Here is a 22,109-nt window from a genome sequence, read left to right on the forward strand (position 1 = left end):
CATTTGCCTGGTTGGTTAGGCGCAGCCTGCTGGCAGCATTTGGAAAGAGCGGCCGCAACCTGCCCAAACTCTAGAGTAATGTGGATATTTCTTTGTTCCTTATAAATAATTCTCTGCAAGCTTTCAAAAATTGCTCCGCGCGCGCGTGTTTAGCCACACACAAAGTATCTTCAAGGGACACACTTTGTTGCTTTTATAGGTGCGCTGAACGGCTGCTTACTACTTAGCAAGCTTATTTGAAATACATCCGTGCGCGCGAGCTCCGCAGCGGGACGAGGAAGTGATGCAGGCTGCTGGATTATGTTCGAAGCCTGATTTGCAGAGACGGCAGCAAGACAAGAACGGCAGCTGAGCGAATTTCCTCTCGCTGGGCTTGCCAGTGCTGTGCCCAGCCCTGCCGCTTTCTTCCAGGGTGGTTCCGTCCAGAGGAGCAGGAGTCGCGAGTGTGGACCCTGCCCCCCGCCGTCTGCAATAAAGTTAGAAGAACGTTTGCAAACAGCTGGCGGCGCCCCGCTGCCAGGAACGCGAAGTTGCTTGAGCAGAGGGGAGTGAAATTTAATGTAAGTGTGGCGTGATTTTTTTTTTCCTTGGCGGGCGACAGCTTTTAAAATGGAACGCCTTCCTTCCTTCCCTTCCTCCTGGAGTTCTTAATTATGCTGGTTCTTACTTTAGCCTTGCAAATGGAAAAACCGGGGGGGGGGGGAGGTTAGGGTCGCATTCCAGCTATAATACAAACATGGCATCCAGTGACATGTTTAGAACTGTTTAGAATGCGTAGCATTCAGGCTAAAGCGATCTGCATTAAAAACTATCGGAAAGAAGCAAGTAACTGTTTCTCCCCCCACCCTCTCTCTCCCTCTTCCCCCACTCACCTCCTCCCGGGAAGAAACAAGAGAACATAGAAGCCAACTGTCTTTGTTAGGGATTACTCAGACTTCTTTCTCCAATTTAGGAGACTGGGCATACACCCTCTGAGCACATCCAATCATCGCAGGATCCTAGAGTAGCTGTATTTCGATTAAAAACAAAAACAACGGCAGCCAACCTCCCGCCCCAGGTGATCCTGCCAAATAAAAAGGATTTTTTTTTTTTAAACCCCTCAAATCCCTTGCATACTTACTAGGAAGTAAGCTCCACTAAAATCAATGCTTACTTCTGGAATGTTTAACCATGAGTAAAAAACATTCCATTGTTGTTCAGTCGTTCAGTTGTGTCCAACTCTTCGTGACCCCATGGACCATAGCACGCCAGGCCTTCCTGTCCTCCGCTCTCTCCCGGAGCGTGCTCAAGTTCATATTCATTGCATCGGTGATGCTACCTAGCCATCTCATCCTCTGCCGTCCCCTTCTCCTTTTGCCTTCAGTCTTTCCCAGCATCAGGGTCTTTTCCAGAGAGTTTTCTCTTCGCATTAGGTGGCCAAAGTATTTCAGCTTCAGCTTCAGTATCTGTCCTTCCAATGAGCACTCAGGGTTGATTTCCTTTAGGATGGACTGATTTGACCTCCTTGCAGTCCAGGGGACTCGTAAGAGTCTTCTCCAGCATCACAGTTCGAAAGCATCAATTCTTCGGTGCTCAGCCTTCCTTATAGTACAGCTCTCACAGCCATACATTACTGCTGGGAAAACCATAGCTTTGATTAGACGGACCTTTGTCGGCAAGGTGATGTCTCTGCTTCTTACTATGCTGCCTAGGTTTGCCATAGCTTTCCTCCCAAGGAGCAAGCGTCTTTTAATTTCATGGCTACAGTCACCATCTGCAGTGATCTTGGAGCCCAAGAAAATAAAATCTGTCACAGCTTCCATTTCTTCCCCTTCTATATGCTAGGAAGTGATGGGGCCAGATGCCATGATCTTGTTTTTTTTAAATATTGAAATTTCAAACCAGCTTTTGCACTCTCCTCTTTCACCCTCAACAAGAGGCTCTTGAGATCCTCTTCGCTTTCTGCCATTAGGGTGGTATCGTCTGCATATCGGAGGTTGTTGAATATTCTCCCAGCAATCTTAATTCCGACCTCTGATTCATCCAACCCGGCATTTCTCATGATGTACTCTGCATATAAGTTAAATAAGCAGGGTGACAATATGCAGCCTTGTCGTACTCCTTTCCCAATTTTGAATCAATCAGTTGTTCCATGTCTGGTTCTTACTGTTGCTTCTTGACCCTTGTACAGGTTTCTCAGGAGACAGGTAAGGTGGTCTGGTACTCCCATCACTTTAAGAATTTGCCACAGTTTGTTGTGATCCACACAATCAAAGGCTTTAGCGTAGTCAATGAAGCAGAAATAGACGTTTTTCTGGAATTCTCTTGCTTTTTCCATGATCCAGCGAATGTTGGCGATTTGATCTCGAGTTCCTCTGCCTCTTCGAAACCCAGCTTGTACTTCCGGTAGTTCTCGGTTCGCATACTGCTGAAGCCTAGCTTGTAGGATTTTGAGCATCACCTTGCTGGCAGGTGAAATGAGCGCAATTGTGCGGTAGTTTGAACATTCTTTGGCGTTGCCCTTCTTTGGAATTGGAATGTAAACTGACCTTTTCCAGTCTTGCGGCCACTGTTGAGGGTTCCAGATTTGTTGGCATATTGAGTGCAGCACTTTAAGAGCATCATCTTTTAGGATTTTAAATAGCTCAGCTGGAATACTGTCATCTCTGCTAGCTTTGTTGTTACTAATGCTTCCTAAGGCCCACTTGACTTCACTCTCGAGGATGTCCAGCTCAAGTTCAGTGACCGCACCATCATGGCTATCAGGGACATTCAGATCTTTCCTGTATAGTTCTTCTGTGTATTCTTGCCACCTCTTCTTAATCTCATCTGCTTCTGTTAGGTCGCTGCCTTCTTTGTCCTTTATCATGCCCGTCTTTGCACAAAACGTTCCCTTGAGATCTCCAGTTTTCTTGAAGAGATCTCTAGTCTTTCCCATTCCATTGTTTTCCTTGATTTCTTTGCATTGTTCATTTAAGAAGGCCTTCTTGTCTCTCCTTGCTATTCTCTGGAACTCTGCATTCAGTTGGATATATCTTCCCCTTTCTCCCTTGCTTTTCGCTTCTCTTCTTTCCTCAGCTACTTGTCAAGCCTCATTTGACAGCCACTTGGCTTTCTCGCATTTCTTTTTCTTTGGGATGGATTGAATTGCTGCCTCCTGAACAATGTTACAGACCTCCGTCCATAGTTCCTCAGGCACTCTGTCTATCAGGTCTAATCCCTGAAATCTATTCCTCACCTCCACTGTATATTCATAAGGGATATGATTTAGGTCATACCTGAATGGTTTAGTGGTTTTCCCTACGTTCTTCAATTTAAGCCGAAATTTTGCAACAAGAAGCTCATGATCTGAGCCACAGTCAGTTCCAGGCCTTGTTTTGACTGACTGTCTAGAGCTTCTCCATTTTTGGCTGCAAAGGACATAATCAATCTGATTTTGATATTGACCATCTGGTGATGTCCATGTGTAGAGTCGTCTCTTGTGCTGTTGGAAAAGAGTGTTTGCTATGATCAGCGTGTTCTCTTGGCAAAACTCTATTAGCTTTTGTCCTGCTTCATTTTGTACACCAAGGCCATGCCTGCCTATTATCCCGGTGATTTCTTGACTTCCTACTTTAGCATTCCAATCCCCTATGATGAAGAGGACATCTTTTTTTGGTGTTAGTTCTAGAAGGTGTTGTAGGTCTTCATAGAACCGATCAACCTCAGCTTCTTCGGCATCAGTGGTCATGGCAGAGAGTTCTGACAAAATGTGGTTCACTGGAGAAGGAAATGGCAACCCACTCCAGTATTCTTGCCAAGAAAACCCCATGGAACGTATCACAAGGCTCAAAGATATGACGCCGGAAGATGAGCCCCTCAGGTCGGAAGGTGTCCAATATACTACTGGGGAAGAGCAGAGAGTATTTCCAAGTAGCGCCAGAAAGAGTGAAGCGGCTGGGTCAAAGCCGAAAGGACACTCAGCTGTGGATGTGTCTGGTGGTGAAAAGAAAATCCGATGCTGTAAAGAACAATATTGTTTAGGAACCTGGAATGTAAGATCAATGAATCAAGGTAAGCTGGAGGTGGTCAAACATGAGATGGCAAGACTGAACATCGACATCTTGGGAATCAGCGAACTAAAATGGACAGGCATGGGTGAATTTAATTCAGGTGACCATCATATCTACTACTGTGGGCAAGAATCCCTTAGAAGAAATGGAGTAGCACTCATAGTCAACAAAACGGTGGGAAAAGCAGTACTGGGGTACAATCTTAAAAACGATAGAATGATCTCAATACGAATCCAAGGCAAATCGTTCAACATCACAGTAATTCAAGTCTATGCCCCAACCACTGATGCCGAAGAAAAACATTCCATATCCTTCCAATATTTTGGGACGCTTTGGTGTAGGTTTTAACACCCCTCCTCTTCCTCCAGGCAGAACTTGGTCTCTGTCCCTCCCTCTTGCTTCCAATATGATAAACCACTAGAAAGCATATCTCTGGCTCCTGCATATCCAGAGCTGACAAGTTTTTAACCAGACCTTGCTGCTGTACTTCATCCTAGGCGTGTTCACGAGACAGCATCATCTGCAGATCGCCACTGTTAAAAGGCGCAGCTATTGTTAGTGGAGGATTGAAAAGTTGGCAACCCGAGCTTCTGGGTATTCATTCAAGCTTCTAAAGCAGTATGTTTATAAACTAACCACAACAGTTTCCTTTTTATGGTCTGCTTAGTGGAAGGAAAATCCTAATTTTTCTTTCAAAAACGGCACTCCCAAAAGGCAAAATAGGGACAGTGATTGACCAAAGACAGGGGCCAGAAAATGGGGACCATCCTTGGTAGATAGGAGTAATTGCGGGATAGGGTATGCTGGATCTTGCCAGGCAGCAATGATAATAGGAACATAGAAAATGGCCTTATACCAAGTTATCACTTTGTGGGCTCTAATAGGCAGAAAAGTGAACCTAAGAACCTAAGGAGAGCCATGCTGGATCAGACCAAGGGTCCATCTAGTCCAGCATTCTGTTCACACAGTGGCCAGTCAGCTGCGACCGGGAACCCACAAGTAGGGCATGAGCGCAAGTGATACAGAAATATTTCAAATAAGTAAGGGCACAATCCTATGCATGTTTAGACAGAGAAAAGGCCTACAACTCCCAGCATTCCCCAGCCAGCCATGCTGGCTGGGGAATGCTGGGAGTTGTAGGCCTTTTCTCTGTCTAAACATGCATAGGATTGCTCTCTAAGAGAAGTCCCTACTCTCTCTGGAGCACCTTATCCCATTCCCTTCCTTCCACATTTGCTTCTAGAGAAGGACAGCAGGGAAGATCCTGAGGTTGGGTGTGCCAGGAAGCAGGGCATCTCTTTGGGTAATTCAGTTTGGCCCATCTCTCCAGGAGAGTTTATGAAGAAAAAAACCCTGAAATTATGATGAACCAGAGGAAGGATCATCCCCTTACCTGCACTCTTTGGTATCTCTTAGGCACATTGGAAGCTGCCTAATACTGAGTCAGGCCATGGGTCCATCTAGCCAGTATTGTTGACACTGACTGGCAGCGGCTTTCCAGGGTCTTAGGTAGGATGCTTTCCTAGCCCTACTTGGAGATGCCAGGAAGTGAACCTAGGACCTACTGCATGCAAAACAGGTGCTTTGCCACTGAGCTGTGGCCCATCTTGTAGACCTACTGCTTCCGTTTAAATTGGATTTGTTCCTATAACACCAGTGCTTTATTTCTCAGGTTTCTAGATTGTACTTAACTGCCTGTCAGCATAAACTCTCGAGATATGGTATCATCATTGTACTGACTAGATTTCTGCATCTTAGTGGATCCATGAAATCTGATATGCCATCCTTTTGGAGTGTCTAATTCTGCATTCCTTCCCCTGCTGCCCTTGCCCCAAGCTGCCCACAAGAATGACAAAGGACCAACGCAGAATCAGCAGCTGCTGACTTGTAACTTTATGTATAGAAGTGCCCCAGGAGAAAAGGTACTGTCTTTTAAACCAGCTTCCTCACTTTAAAAGTGCACCAAATAGTGAGCTCAGGACTATGCTGCTGGGTGGCAAACCTGTTTAACAGGGTGTCCGAAATGGCCTTTCAGAATGGCATAAATGCTCATTCAGATAAGCAAAGCTCCATAACCATACCTAATGCAAAGGTAATCCTTTAGGCTACAGACTGTTCTAGCCGCCTTCTGCAGAAATATCTGAACAGGGCAGGGCAAGGGTGAGAAAAGTCTTCTTTTAAAAAATGGCATTAAAACCACTGGAAGTTTTAAAGTGTAAGAATGCCAGTGTGCTTATTCCCTTGCATCCAGGCCAAGAGTAAGGTCTCTATAAATAAGCGGAACTTTGAAGCCTGTGGTGAAAGGAGAGGAACTTAAAAGCAGATGTCGAACTATTAAAGGCACTCTCATATGGAAAGTTTCTTCAGCTTCTTCTTTCAGTGTTGGGCACACATTCCATGCACTCACCACCTGTAAGCCACACAGTGCCATTCCAGGCTTACACCTCTGGTCCAACTGGGCACTAGCAGGATTACTGGAGGTGGCAGTCAACCTGTTTTCATGCCTTTTGCTCCACTTCTGAGAAAGTGCTACAGGTAAATGAAGTGAAGCAGGGAGGGAGTGGACACTGGGATAAACACTAGCATCATGGACTTTTCTGTCTAAACTGTCTATGCATGTTCAGTCAGAAAGGACTATTCGGTCTAAACATGCATAGGATTGCACCCTTGTTAGAACCAATTACAACTGCAGCAAATTCCTGGATCCAAGTTCAAATGTAGCAATGGCAGCATTGCTACAAGCAATATTATTAACACTTGATGCTTCAAATCATTTTTTAAAAAGTTGCAGAATCCAAAGCACCTTCGGGCATTTGGTCCAAATCAGAGGTCTGCCAAGCATATTGCTCCTGCAACATGGAGCCCATCTACATGGGAGGGTTTCTCCAATGCTGCTGTGGCTGAAAGTCATTAGGGACACATGACATTGTGGCCACCCTGGAGTTTACCTGTGGGTAAGCCGCATTTTTGCAGAGTACTTTTACTCTGTTGTTTTTCTTTAATTCGACTCCCCTGCAGTTCAGCTGCTGTGTGCCCATCCTTCTGCTTTAAATGTGGTATGATCAGGATGTTCCTAGGGATAGGTCTTTCACCTGGCTGTACCCTCGGTAACCTAGGTAACTAAAGTATCTTGCCTGCCTTTCCAACACATTAAAGACTTAGAGTGTTCTTTCGAGCCTTCAGAATTGCCCTGCACTTCCTTTTCGCCAATGGGGTAATTAGCTCAGTGATTATGCACTTCTCTGATGTTTGTGTTACTTTGCTTCCCCAATGTTTTGTTAAATTGCTTCCCCAATGTTGTGTAAAGTCGCTTCACTGATGCATAAGAGCTTTATTGCAGTAGTGATCTGATGAAGTCTCAGGATCAAGGGAGCCTGTCATTGCGAGCAGGGAGAAAGTGCTTAGAGAAGGAGATAGGGGTGGTGGTAGAAGCTATAAGCAAAATTGGGGCAGGGGTGGATGCTCTCGTGGGGAGAGCATTTTGGCTTCTTCAAGGAAATCTGCGTACATTGGGAAAAACGGGGTGGGAGCAATAACTCCGTGACAGTTTGCTGGAATGGGGAGAAATTGGGGTGGTGGGATGCTCTCTTAGGGAGTCTTCAGATGGTGTACAGGATAATTGGGGTGTTTCTAGAGAATTGTGAATTAGTTACTCTCCATTCATAACAATGTAGTAGCGAGGGGTGGTGGTGGAGCCTGGACATGGGCTGGGTAACAAGCTTCTTTCATTGGTTGAGCAGCTCCTGCCCAGTTGATGACATTCAGTTCTACTTCCCCCACACAACCCGGAACTATGGTCCTTTCAAGTTCTGTGACCCATGAAAACTGTATTTTAAAGGTACGGTACACTTGGCTTTTCTTGCTTCATGTGTCCCTGATGGACTAAAGCCGATTCCATGAAAATCCGGATAATACTCCAACGTGTTTCTCATTCTGTTCTTGTGAAGATCCCCCCTGGTTACAGTACCCTGGCTTGATTAACTGAAAGCTTTCCAATCTCCCAACTGGGGAAGAATAAGCCCTGTGCTTATGTGCCCCCTCCTTTCGCCTCTTCCTCCTTTCTTACCTTGTGGGCTTGGCTTAATGCGCAAGGCTCTGGTTTTCAACAAACCATAATTTGCTGTTACATCCTATCGTTTGTGTCAGCCTTCCAAACTAAGATTGTGTATACCATGATTTAATTGTGGTTTGCAATCCTGTCTAGGAGGGCTTGTTTCATCCATGAAGAATCCAAGCTATGCAAAGTTTTAAATCAAAATAGTGCATCACTCCCACCTCAACTGCAAATCAATTTTACCAGTTTTCTTCTTTGAGGAAGAGGAGAAGGTGGTGGCCATATCCAAATTCACGGCATCTGCAAGAAAGCTCAGCCCAGAGAGCTTTGGCTGTTGGACAGTACAGAAATATAATTAATTAATTAATTCTACCCAGCCAGCCTTCCTCTTTTCTTTGTGCTACTTGAAATGTAAGAAAGGAGACCGTAGCTCAGTGGTAGAGCACCTGTTTTGCATGCAGAATGTCCAAGGTTCAATCCCCGGCATCTCCAGGTAGGGCTAGAAAGGTATCCTGCCTGAAAACCTGGAGAGCCGCTGCTAGTCAGTGTCGACAGTACTGGGCTAGATGGACCCATAGTGTGACTTGGTATAAGGCAGCTACCTATGTTCTGAAGAGATACCAAAGCGTGCAGGTAAGAGGGGAAGATCCTTCCTATGGCTCACCATAGTTTCAGTGTGTTTTCCATATAAACTTTACTGTAGAGATGGGCCAAACAATTACCCAAAGAGGTATCCTGCATACCCAACATCAGGATCTCCTTGTCCTTCTGTAGAATCAAGCATGGAAGGAAGGGAACAGGATAAAATGATCCAGAGAGAGGAGGGATCTCATCTCTATGGCATGCTCTGACAGTACTCAGTTTTCCTATTTGTCATCTCAGCTGGAGAAAGTGCATAGAAAGAGAGAGATCTGAGCATGCCACAGAAAGGAGGGTCTCCCACTTCTCTCTCACTTGTGTGTCCAGTCTTCATCTTTCCCTTCATCTGTGACCTTCCAAGAAGCAAAGGATAGAAGGATAGACAGTAGGAAATCAGCTGAAGGCTAGATGGTACTCCTCATGGAGTAAGCCCTGGCTGCAGCTATCTTCAGGACAGATAAAGGAAGTACTTGTTCACACAGCGCATAGTCAAAGTATGGACCAAATTCGCTACCAAAGATGTAGTGATGTCCACCAATTTGGATGGCTTTAAAAGGGAGTTAGACAAATTCCTGGAGGAGGAGGCTATTAATAGCTTCTAGTTCTGATGGCTCTGTGCTACCTCCAGTATCAGAGGCAGTATGCCTAGTTGCTGGGGAACATGGGTGGGAGGGCGCTGTTGCACTCATGTGCTGCTTTTGAGTTTTCTATGGGAAGCTGGTTGGCCACTATGTGAACAGAATGCTGGACTAGATGGACCCTTGGTCTGATCCAGCATAGCTCTTCTTTTGTTCTTATTGCACTCTGCATGAATTTCTTCTAAGTATATTCTTGAAAAGCATTTGTTAATGTTAAATTTGCACCTTTTATCCCAGGAAAATGATGAAGATTTGCTGGACCTGCTTGCCTTTCGTCCTGTTGACCATCTGTGTTCATTGTGGATCTGGTGGGAAAGTTTGTAAAATCACAGATAATATGGCAGACTGCAGTCACTTAAAGTTGACTCAAATCCCCTCCAATCTCCCAACCAATATAACAGCTTTGGATATTTCTCATAACCAGCTAAAAACATTCCCACCTGCAAACCTTACAAAGTACAGTCAACTTGTTTACTTGGATGCTGGATTCAACTCCATCTCAAAGCTGCAGCCACAGCTGTGTCAGAATCTGCCTTTCTTAACTATTTTGAAGCTGGAACATAATCAGTTGCATGCATTTCGTGACAATGTTTTTACTTACTGTACGAATTTGAAGGAGCTTTATTTGGGATCCAACTTACTGGAAGTAACTAATGAGCCTTTCAAAAATCTGGTGGTAAGATGACGTTTTCACCTGTTATTTTGTGGGTGACCATTGTTGATGGTATAGCCAGATTCAGATCTGCAGGGCAGGAGACAGTAGGACATATTAGGAGAATACGAGTTGCCCTAAGAGGATAGTGTATATCCAATCCTCTGTAGGAGCTAGCAAGCAGCCTGGATATACATGATCATGTGTAATAATTGTACATGTGCATATTCTGAGAAGCTGTATTTGTCCTGTGGCTTCCTGACATGTGTTTGTACTGAATGTACATGCAACAGCTGATATGCATGAGGTACTGTCACATATTATGATATATACTCTGGTTGCGCACTCATTTCAACAGAGATTGCCTCTGTGGAATGTTGTACTTCACATCTAAAGTGGTGCCAGATTGAAAAGGAGAAGTCTACTGTAATCCCCTCATCCACTTGGTATACTGCAAAATGGTAGCTAGAAATCTTATCCCAGCAGGATTGTGGTTCATAGAGCGATGTGGTTCTTTTCTTCTGTCTTGATTGTGCTGCCACAAATTCAGTCACAATGTTCTGTAGATTGAGACACCGCCCTTCCCCTGCACGCAAAAAAGATAAACAAATTAAACAACTACTATCCAGAAGAAAAGGTGGGAAGCAGGACCAGAAAGACAGAAGCAAATAAGAAAGTAGACTCCAAAAGGGTGCATTAAAATGGTTTATCAGAAAGAAGTATGTGAGTTGTAATCCAGTATACATATCCTTGAACACAAGTTAAGCTGCCTGAACCTGTGCACAAAGATACTTTATGAATGCTTGTGCTTGAGGAAGAGCATATTCAAAAGTCATTGCAGCCATCCCCAACCCGGTGCCCTTCAGATGTATGGGACTACAGCTCCCAGAATTCCTGACCATTGGCCAGGCTGGCTGATGGGAGTTGAAATTTGAAACATCTGGAGGGCATCAGGTTGGGGAGGCTAAGTTTCAGCGTACACTCCTACTGAACTCACAGCACCTTTTGTTATTTTTTTTCCAAAAAGGTAGCATAATTCTTGCTTGGTGACCCCCCTTTCCCCCATGTCCTTAGTTTTACTCAGTACAGTACTAACTGGAAGTTCTTACTTATTATCTATTTAAATTTTTTAGATCCCACCTTTCTGTCTGATTACAGACCACCAAGGTGACTTACAATAAAATGAAATTAAGACAATGGACATGAAAAATAAAAGAGCAAGAGACAGTGGCAACTGGAAAAGGTCCTGCGCTCCAGCTGCTGATCATTAAAGGTTCTGTGTTGGCCAGATGGGGAAATCACACACGTGCGCACACGTGATTTCACCCCTGGGGTTTGGAGGATCTCCTCTTGAGCTGCTGGATTGTCTGTAGGTCCTGACTCTTCCCGGCAGCAGTGGCGACTGAAGCAAGGGGATGGGGGGACAAGGGCTGGCATCCAACCCTGGATACGACTGCTAGCACATTGGGAAGCTGGTGCTGGCAAGCACAGTCGGCAACTAGCTGAAACTACCGCTTCTGGAACGGGACAAGTCAGCAAAGGCTGTGGAAGGGATAAGGGGTAGTTTTGGCTAGTTTCTTGGGTTGCGCTATTATTTATCCGTTTGTTCAATTAATTAATTAATAATTAAAATATCTCTTGGCTGCCTTTCACACATAAATCCAGTACAATATGAAATGCGATAAAAACACAATAAAAACAGCAAAAAAACCTGCCACAACAAAACTAGCAAGAAAAACAGCAACAACAACAATCATATCAAGAGAGGGGCAAGGGTAAAGTGATATGGTTGCAAGGCCTTCTTAAAAGCCTGCACAAGCTGCAAGCACTAGCTTCCCATTGTGCTAGTGGTCGTTTCTGCTAGCGCAGCATGTTTAGAGCTAGTGAATTGACAGCACTGGATAGTGCCCAACGATGCTCCCTGTCCCTTCTCCTGGCCTTACATTTTACTTTGGTAGTTTTGATTTTTTTTTTTAAAAAATTACACAGTATCCAGTTCCACAATCTGGGTCACATGATGTCAAATAAAGTATTAAAAAGCAGCAGCAGACACAAGTTTGCACTTGGAACCAAAGGTTTTTATATGGGAGCTAGGGATTTACCATGATGACTGAAAGCAGGCAGATCCCTCAGGAAAGTCTAGCTATTGCCGAATAAATGGCTCACGTATGCAGAATTTGATACTGCTATCATAACGCTTATTTAAAATGGACAATAAGAAATATGTTGGATGCATTCAGACAATTGTCTGTAGCTTCATAACCCATCTCCCGATGTCCCCTGGCTTCACTGCAGAGATTCTTGCTTGCATTGGGGAACCTGGGTATGCTGGCTTAACGCCGGTTAACAAATGAGGATATTAAGCCAGGATCCGGTCCTGGGAGGAGAACACAGCTACGGTGCTCATCCACACAGCTTCATAGACTATGTGGATGATTGTCTGAATGTAGCTGTTATATACAAGCAATATTGTATTTAGTATGCAAAGGACTCTATAAAGAGAGGTGATAGGGCTAATCTAGAGAATCTCTGGAAGATATTTCCTCTAATTGTAGGAATGGGATGTGGCTACTCAGGAATATGGTGGATGCATTCTGCACATCTTCATGTGCAATTGTAGATGCATAGGAATGGGGTGTGGCTACTTAGGAGTATGGTGGAGGCATTCTGCACATCTTTATAGAAACTATTTCTTTTTAACTTCCCAAGTTCAAGGACTGACCACTGGACCTTAATATGTTTAGGGCACAATCCTATGCATGTTTAGACAGAAAACATAGTTGGCTGGAGAATGCTTGGAGTTGTAGGACTTTTTTCTGTCTAAACATTCATAGGATTGCATCCTTAAGGTCTCAGGCTTGATGGTCCATAGCTCAAATTAAGTCCCAGAATAAAATTTATCTGCTGTACTGACAAGCATTTAGTTCATATTTGGTTTTCTATCAGCCTTGCTTTTATAACTTCTGAAGAATCCTGAAACTGTCATTTGACGAAGTATTGGGAATTTTCTTTTACAGATTCCCACACACACAGAAAAAAGGGAGAACAAATTAATTACCATTCCCAGGCTTCCTGTGGGTAGGGAATATCTGTAAAGCCACTTCAAGACTGTAGTGTGGATATATTGGGCTGTATTGCAGCCTTCTTCAATGTGGTACCCTCTAGATGTTTTCAGCTACAGTTTCCATCAGCCTGAGCCAGCGGTCAGGAAGTTGTCCAAAACATCTGGAGGTACTAGGTTGGCAAAGGCTGCTCGAGTGCAATACTCTATCCTTTCTCTTGACTGACACATGTAAGGATCATTTTTTCTTTCAGAAGATCTGAAGATTCCAAGCTAAGTGCCATGCTAAAGTCTTCCTCTGACTGACCAAACTTGACATAATCTGAAAGTGTTGTAAATCTGTTCTAGTTGTTATTTGCCATGTTTTAACAAGACAGTCTAAAATTGAGTTTAAAAGGCATGCAACTTGTTATGCCAATAATAATAATAATAGTAATAATAATAACAATAACAGTAATAATAATCTTTTCTCTCTTTCTCTTCATTAGAACTTGAACTTACTGGATGTCTCTCATAATCATCTAAGCTCTACAAAATTAGGATCCCTGAAACAGTTAGAGAGTCTTCGGGAACTTGTGATGTCTCAGAACAAAATTACTGAATTAAGGAAAGAAGACCTATATTTTCTTAGTAACTCTTCATTAAACAGGCTGGATTTGTCATCAAACCCCTTAAAGGAGGTAAAGAATATATGGACAGGCCTGTAGTCTTGGTAAACAGATGTCGTTTTATTGAGACAGGAGAACTGTAGCTAGCTATAATATTGGTTTGTCTTATTTTAAATTAATCGGTTAGAGTAATAATTAAATACAGCCATATTAATGCAGTCACCACCTCCTTTATCTGTATGATTTGGGGCTTAAAATATTGTTTAATGTGCCATTTTGCATGAAAGGGAACACTGTTTACTGCCTTATCAGGGTTCCCTATCCTCCTGAGAGTTCTACTGGTGTTGAAGCAAATGCAAGTAGAACTCCTGTTCAGACCTTGCTGGTTCAACACAGCAAAGTCTGAAGCGAGGGAATGGCATGCCCAGAAACATTGGGTCAGCATGCACAGTCCCATCCCAGTACACATTTTAAGCCAGGGGTGGGCAACTTGTGGCCGTCCAGATGTTTTGGCCTACAATTCCCATTATCCCTCACCATTGCTATGCTGGCTAGGGAGAAAACATCTGGAGGGCCACAAGCTGCCCACCCTGCTTTAAGCCTGTACACATTCTCTTGAACTCCTGAACAGGGCTAGAGTTGTAATCATATGGGGATGTTTGGAAGACATACAGTGAGTGTGAGTTAGCAGAGGCTTTCATGCCATTGTTTGGGTAATGCAGATTCCACAGCATTGGCATATGCCTACCACTCTGTGCCACATGAGGCTCGAGTACAACCTACTGATCTGTAATTATTCAACTTTTGTTTTTGCTTAAGTGATGTGTGCCAATGAGTTAGTTGGTAGCTGTTTCCCTGAAACCACTTTCTCACAAGTATTCCCAATGGCATTGCTTTATAAAGATATTTATGAAAGCTCCTTATAAGTAATGGGTTGGGGGGCGGGGACAGAATTGCAAATATTGTTGCTACTCTCTTGGCAAGCAAAAAAGAAAGGAGAGGCAACACCAAAAAGTGAAGAAAGAAAAACAAATATTCTGCACAATCAGGGTTTGTATTTGCTTGGAGGAGTCTTTGTGCATACAGCTGTAGGGTGCAAAGGTCAGGGAGCAGGGCACAGTCCCATTCCCCCTCTGTGTGCACTATCCAGTGGTGGGAACATATGAAAGGGGCTTCCAAGAGAGGCAAAGCCTCCAAGTGGTAGCTCAAAGTAATGATTTGTTGATACGTGGAAATTGCGTTTTGATTTAAAAAAACTTCTTTCAGGCAAAGGATCTTATGTCTTACAGTGCAATCCCATGCATGTCTATGCAGAAGTAAGTCTCTTTAAGTTCAATGGAATTTACTCCCAGGTAAGTGTGCATAGCAGGAATAGGCAACTTGGTGCACTCCAGAAGTTTTGGACTAAAACTCCCATCATGCCTGACCACTGACCATGCTGGCTGAGGCTTATGAGAGTTGTGGTCCAAAATACCTGGAGGGCACCAGGTTCCCTACTGTGGTGCACAGGATAGCAGCCTGAATCTAAGAAAACATAGGAGCTTATTTAGGATGGAGTATCAGTTTGAGGCTTTGCCTTTCCTATTGCCTTTTGCCACTTTAGGGCGCCATGGATTTCAGAACACTGGGAAAATCAAGTGGCTAAGCCTTAGGACTGCAAAGACAGTCTTGAGAAGGTAGCTGCCTTTGATATCCATCTTCTGAATGGTTTCTGAGCTGTGAAATGTGTGTGGCAGGGTGGTACCCAAGAAACAGGACCTGCAGAAGTGGAAGTTGCCTCCCCGCAATTTTCAGAGATTTCCCCCTCTCCCTTCAGCCCCTCAAATGCCATTCTGCAGAATCCCCTGACCCTTGGTGGGACATTGGGGGGGGGGGCTGCAATGGGGAAGAGGGAACAGGGAAGTCATCTTCTGCCTGACCCTTTACACATGCTCAACTCTGGATTCAGCCCATTGTCTAATTTGTGTAGCACTGGGCCAAATTCTCTCCGCCCCCACCTGAATTTAATGTGGACCTTTGAGCCCTGTGAAAGTGGGGAAGCACACTTAAAACAACTTTTGCAGGGATTGGCCAGAAATCTAATAATTGCGAAGTGGTGTGTGTGCGTGTGTGCTCATGCATGCACGTCCTGGTGCTTTACATTGATTCATAGAGGAAGTGGCAGAGACTTCTAATTTTTTTTATCTGACCCTTAACCAATTTAAGAAGTGTTTCCACTGCTTCAAGTAGCTGCTGAATTGCAGTCATCACTCCAGTGGTTAGAGAATGGCCTCCCTCCTGAAAATTATTAGATCCCACCCCTGCAAAAAACCTATGCCATTCTTGTGCCAAAAATTCCCAGGGCATAGTGTGAAGGCACATGAGGCAGCCACCTTGCTGAAGCTAAGCAGGTTTGGATCTGATCAGTGTCTTGGAGGGGAGACTACCTGGGAACCTTGAGTTCCATGATGGAAGAAAGGTGGGATATACATGTAATAAATAAAGTATAGCCTGAATACTTTGGCCGAGCACTAATTTCATGTAACATTCTCCTCCCTGCTTTTTTTTTTTTTGGTCTTTCTAGTTTCACCCAGGCTGCTTCCATGCTATTGGAAATCTATATGGTCTTGTCCTGAACAATGTTCCATTGGGACATAATGGCACAAAGACACTTTGTTCAGAATTATCCGGCACAAGAATTCAGAATCTCTCAATGAGTCAGGTGCAGCTTTCATGGATTTTCAGCTCGACCTTCAAGGGAATGGATAAAACAAACCTCACCATTTTAGATCTATCCAATAATGGTTTGTCGGTGATTGAAAGTGGCTCTCTTGCCTATTTTGCAAGTTTAGAGAATTTAAATCTGATGAATAATAATATTACATATCTGTTTTCTCATTCCTTCTATGGACTGTACAGTGTGAATTATCTGAATTTGGGGAACTCGCATATACAAAAAATGGATTCTGCTTTCCAGTGGCTAAAACGTTTAGAGTATCTTATTATGGATGATAATAAATTTCTGGAGATCACCCCTAATGCATTTAAAGGTTTAGAAAATTTGAAAAACTTGAGTTTAAGCCAGTGCAATATGACCTCAATGACAGATACAACATTTTTATCACTTGCTAATTCTTCATTGCAGTTTCTCAACCTAACAAAAACTGGAATCACTTCCATCAAGGCCAGGACCTTTTCTTGGCTGGGACAGCTAAAAATTCTGGATTTAGGTTTAAATAACATTAAGCAGAACCTCACAGGCCAGGAATTTCAAGGTCTCAGTAATATTGAGACTCTCTATCTATCTTACAACTATCAGCTGAATTTGACAAGTGAATCATTCACTTTTGTCCCGAGCCTTAGAAAGCTGAGGCTGAGAAGAGTGGGTTGCAAAAACCTTGATATCTCTCCCTCACCATTCCGTAAGCTAAACAATTTGACAGTTCTGGATATTGGTAACAACAATATTGCTAACATGAGAGATGATCTATTTGATGGACTCCACCAGCTTGAAATCCTTGATATGCAGCATAATAATTTGGCTCGACTTTGGAAGCATGCCAATCCAGATGGTCCTGTTCTCTTCTTAAAAGGCCTTCAAAACCTGTATCTCCTCGATTTAGAATCTAATGGCTTTGATGAAATTCCAGTAAAAGCTTTCCATGGCTTATCTCACTTGAAAATCTTGAATTTGAGATACAATAATTTGAATTTGCTTCCAGAGTTTGTCTTTGATGACCTAACATCTCTGAACTTCCTCTTCCTTGAGAAGAACCTAATCACAGCTGTTGATGAAAAAGTCTTTGGTAAAGTTTTCACAAATTTGAAGGAACTAAACATGGGGTTCAATCCTTTTGATTGCACTTGTGAAAGTATAGCTTGGTTTGTTAACTGGCTTAATGCCAGCAAAACATATATTTCAGGACTGAATAATTATATATGTAACACCCCCTCTAAATACCATAGCAATATGGTAGCACAGTTTGATACCTCACCATGCGATAGTGCCCCCTTTAAATTGGTCTTCATTGTGAGCACTAGTTCGGTATTGTTCCTCATCTTTCTAGTCCTACTCACCCACTTTGAAGGGTGGAGAATAAAATTTATCTGGAGTGTTACTGTAAACAGGGTCCTTGGCCACAGAGAAATAGACAGACCACAGCAACAGTTTGATTATGATGCCTACATCATTCATGCCAAAAAGGACACGAATTGGGTGACCAAGAACTTTATTCCTCTTGAAGAAAACACTCAACCAGTAATAAGGTTTTGTTTAGAGGAACGGGACTTTGAAGCTGGAATATCTGAAATTGAAGCTATTGTCAATAGTATAAAGAGGAGCAGGAAGATTATATTTGTTGTAACTGAACGTCTCTTAAAAGATCCCTGGTGTAAAAGGTAAGACAAAATTATATAAATAATTGGCTTTCTGTTTTGTTTCTAGAGTATGTCTTCACTACAAATTGTAAACCATTTCAAATCTAAACTGACATGGTTCCCAGCCAATGAATCCTGGGTGTTGTAGTATTATGTATAAAAGAATGAAGCAGACACAAAAATAGCCTGGACTATCCTTGCTTCAGTGCACTCTTACAGTCCTCTAGTTTCTTCTGAGATGCCCTCTGAGAAGCAATCTTAATTCTGTTACTACATCCTGCCCTTGCTTAACCCTTTTTCTAGAGGATCACTCACAGAGTTGATCCTGTGATTCGATAATGAATCAGCCACAGAAAGACCTCCTATAAAAAACTAACTCAGCAAGTTTAAATTCAACTTTTTGAAAGATTGAATTTTGTTTTCATATGAAAACTTCTTATCTAATTCATACAAGACCATCACTTACATGACTGACACTTTACAGAGTAATATAAGCAAGAAAGACAGCCCACTGCCCCTAGTAGCTTGAAATCTAAATTTTGACAGAAGGTATAACGAAGAGACAACTAAGAAATGGAAGGGCAAAAGGGAAGAGGCATAGGGAACAAGAGATGAAGGTAGCCAGTGTACCTACATGTACTTATGCTTTGATTGATTTATTGATGACACTAAGGGCAGTATCCAATGCTGCCTGTGTGCTAGTAGGACACACCGCTAGTGCAATGGGAAGCTAGTGGTTCCTGAAGCAACCCCAAATGAGCAGAAATGCTCATTTCCGGGACACGGCAGGTCAGCAGAGCTTGCAAAAGGGAGCTCTGCTGATCTGTTCCGCTCATTTCTGAGGTTGCTTCAGGAAGCACTAGCTTCCTGTTGTGCTCATGGTTGGTCCTCTGGATGCAAGAGAATGAGCAGAGGCACAGCAGCAGTATTGGATACTGCACCAAATAACCTACGTTTCAAAAACTTGATGAGTTTTTTTTTTGATGTTCCACCATTGATTCCTGAGAGTGACTGATTCATGAGAGTTATGGCATAATCCTGTCCAGATAGCCCCCAGCCTCCGAAATCAGAGGCTGTTGACTGTCCTATGCAGGGCGGCTAGAGCATGGAGGGGATCCTCTCTGTTCTCCAGCCACCCTACATTTTGGCTAGATGGGCGATTTTGCCCGTCTAGCAGCAGCTTCGGGGATGGGGAGGGAAAGAGCCTGGAGACCCGATACGAAGCTGTGTAAGGCAGCTTCTGTGGTCTCGTCCCCTCCCTGCCCCTGGGACTCTGAGCACAGAGATGTAGCTGGTGCAGAGAGAGTCGCACTGGCTACAATGGGCGGGGAACGCAATTTCTGGGCTCCGACCTCAGATCCCAGAAACGGAACAATCCTACGTCCCCTCAGATGTTGTCTAGGGAGCATAGGATTGCTGTCTTGATGAGTCATAAAAATATCTGTCTCTGAAAATGTGTGTGTGTAAGTGAAATATTGTACTGTATGTACCAAAACAGTTTTTATTCTCTTTGTCTCTTGTTCAGGTTCAAAGTGTATCATGCCATACAGCAAGCCATCGATCAGAGTCGGGATTCCATCATATTAATTTTTCGACATGACATTCCTGATTACAAATTGAATAATGCGCTTAATTTACGAAGAGCAATGTTCAGATCTCGCTGTATCTTGGAGTGGCCCATTCAGAATGACCGTCTGAATGCATTTTACCAGCAGTTAAAATCAGCTCTTCAATCTAGTAGCAGGATACTATGATTTTTTCCCAAAGGATTATAGCAAAGAATTTTGGATATTTAATTCACTGGCCAAAATATTACCCATCAAGTGGACTTGGTGCTTTGTAACTGTCGCTTTAAGAGAATGGAATACTTGCAGCATATCTACCTGTTTAACTGTTTTTTTCAGAATCAAAGCTTCCAGTTCCACTTATAGCATCTGATGAAGTAGGTTGTAAACCATGAAAGCTCATGCTAATTTATTAAAATATTCTATACTATACAGTTAGTCTATATGTGTGCTACACTTAACCCTTGCATTTGTAAACAGAAGGCCAACACGGTTATAATACCCCAAAGAGAGAGAGAGAGAAAAGAGAGAAAATATAAAACCACTCCTCTGAGTTTTCTTAGTGTGACCAAAACATTAAAAAACATATACAAAATAGTGAATGGAGTGGAGGAGGTTCAGTTATCTACTGGATGCAGAAAGAGAAAGCATACTGGATGACAAGAGATAGCAGAAATCAATATCCCTTTTCTTCCCCATGAGCTTGAGGGGGGAAGATGCATCTGTAATGTCCCCTGCAGGATGAGAATTCAGATCCCCTTCCTCTGCTGTCTAACTCCTGTGAGAGTGCAAAAGGGGGTAGAATCTGCAACAGGCCCTTTCCTGATTCTTGCAGGAGAAGACAGAGTCTAGAGGTAGATAGGGCTTGATGCCTAGGATGGACATTTCTATGATAGTTGTACAGTGAATAGTCTGTGTTCTTTATCACAGTTCATACGTTTATAAGTTAGGCCATATATGTATTGTTAAAATGTTTTTTTAAAAGTTCAAATTACTTGGTAGAGGGCACAATCCCATGGGAATGGCAGCCACCTCTGAACTCGGAGGCGACTGCCTATCCAGTGCAGGGCGGGAGAAGTGCAGATGGGATTGTCCCCTCCGTGCTTCAGCCGCCCTGCATTTGCGGCCAGACAGCCAATTTTGGCTGTCTAGCTGCAGGAAGGTGGAGTGGGGGAAGTGGCTGCTGGACGACGCATAGGATGTGTCATACCGGCATTTTCGCCTTCCCCGCCCTGGAACACCCCATTTTCGCCACTCTGTACTCTTCTTCTGAGCACGGAGCATGGGGCCATTCTGAGCCATCTGCAAGGCAGCGTGGGTGGGGGAGGTCGGTTCTCCAGGAACCGATGTATCCTATGGCTGTCTAGCTGCTGACTAGCGGCCATAAGTTTGCTCCCTAATTAAACTTTTATTTATTAAGCTTAATACTAGTGGGGAAACAGGTTAATGTGTTGCTGTTATACATACTGGCCCAGTTCCAGGTCACAACTACCCAGGTTGCTTTTTAAACATGCTTCTGGATCACTCCCATTGCAAGTGGGAGCAGGTAAACAATGTAGGGATGCTCCATTCCTGAGTTGTTTAGTGCAATATCCTAACACTAAGAATAAACTTAAGAACCACAGGTTCTCTGACTTATTGGTAGAGAGACAAGCCAGAGGTCCACGTTTGGACACAATGCTAAACAACCCACAACCCTGCTTCTGCACAATGTGAACCAGCATACCTCCTTTTCATGATGACCCACAACATTTAGAAGTCCTTTTCTATATAATTTCAGTACATTTTTCTCCTTCTGTTCATATTCAGTGATTATGTAATCAACAGGATATGTATCTCAGTGACTGATTTAGATATGTATATAGTGACAAATTGTAGATAAGTTTATTTGAATAGGGTGTAATTTTTTAAAAGATATATTTTGGTTATAGGATTGTAATAAAATTTAGAAACAGAATTTTTGTTGTTTATTCGCTCAGTCGCTTCCGACTCTTTGTGCCTTCGTGGACCAGCCCACGCCAGAGCTTCCTGTCAGCCGTCGCCACAGAATACAAAGAAATAATAGTGCAATATGCAAAATTAGGCTGTAAAGGGAAGATTTTAAAAGATCCAAAGGATGTTGCCAGGTGAATTGTTTATGATGCTATTACGCTGCTCCCTTTATGGAATTTGATGGAGGGTCCAGATGATGTCATCTTCTAGCCATTTCCCTCCCATATTTTCCCTCCACTACTTCTTTTTCCTTACCAGAAAAAAAAAATGTTAAGGAGAAAAAGGCAGGACTGCTGCACAATGCCTTCCGATTGGTAGCGCAAGAAGTTCTCTGTCTGGAAGCACCCAAAGTGACAATAAAGGATCTTTGTTTACAGGTGAACTGGTATGTGCTGATTCCTTAATTACAGTAACTGGATTATCTTCATTGTGATGCACTCATCTCATCTTTCTGATCTTCTTTTCAGTGGAAGTGACAAATTCTCTCATCTAGTTTAAGCCATGAAAGCTGAG

General features: G+C 43.2%; 1 protein-coding gene across 2 annotated transcripts; it reads left to right on the forward strand.

Moving 5' to 3' along the window:
• The first annotated feature begins 50 nt into the window (after nt 1-50).
• Nucleotides 51-21,553, forward strand: TLR3 (toll like receptor 3). Of its 2 annotated transcripts, XM_084856624.1 has the most exons (6): nt 519-560; nt 7,772-7,869; nt 9,600-10,038; nt 13,564-13,755; nt 16,247-18,060; nt 19,565-21,553. In XM_084856624.1, the coding sequence occupies exons 3-6, from the start codon at nt 9,604-9,606 to the stop codon at nt 19,791-19,793; spliced, it is 2,670 nt and encodes an 889-aa protein (XP_084712750.1). In that variant the 5' UTR covers nt 519-560; nt 7,772-7,869; nt 9,600-9,603; the 3' UTR covers nt 19,794-21,553. The 2 variants fall into 2 exon arrangements, with proteins under 2 accessions (XP_084712749.1, XP_084712750.1); XM_084856623.1 differs by lacking the exon at nt 7,772-7,869 and having other exon boundaries at nt 51-560.
• The last annotated feature ends 556 nt before the right edge of the window (nt 21,554-22,109 follow it).

This window comes from Heloderma suspectum, chromosome 5, assembly GCF_057233095.1.
Source record: "Heloderma suspectum isolate Gila_16-S chromosome 5, 16-S_ref, whole genome shotgun sequence".
Taxonomy (NCBI): Eukaryota; Metazoa; Chordata; class Lepidosauria; order Squamata; family Helodermatidae; genus Heloderma; species Heloderma suspectum.

What these genes read in the sequence shown, in the direction of transcription:
- TLR3 (XM_084856623.1), top strand. An exon ending in CATCAAACCCCTTAAAGGAG is followed by an intron (nt 13,756 to 16,246) that starts GTAAAGAATATA and finishes TGGTCTTTCTAG; the next exon opens with TTTCACCCAGGCTGCTTCCA. An exon ending in AAAGATCCCTGGTGTAAAAG is followed by an intron (nt 18,061 to 19,564) that starts GTAAGACAAAAT and finishes TCTCTTGTTCAG; the next exon opens with GTTCAAAGTGTATCATGCCA.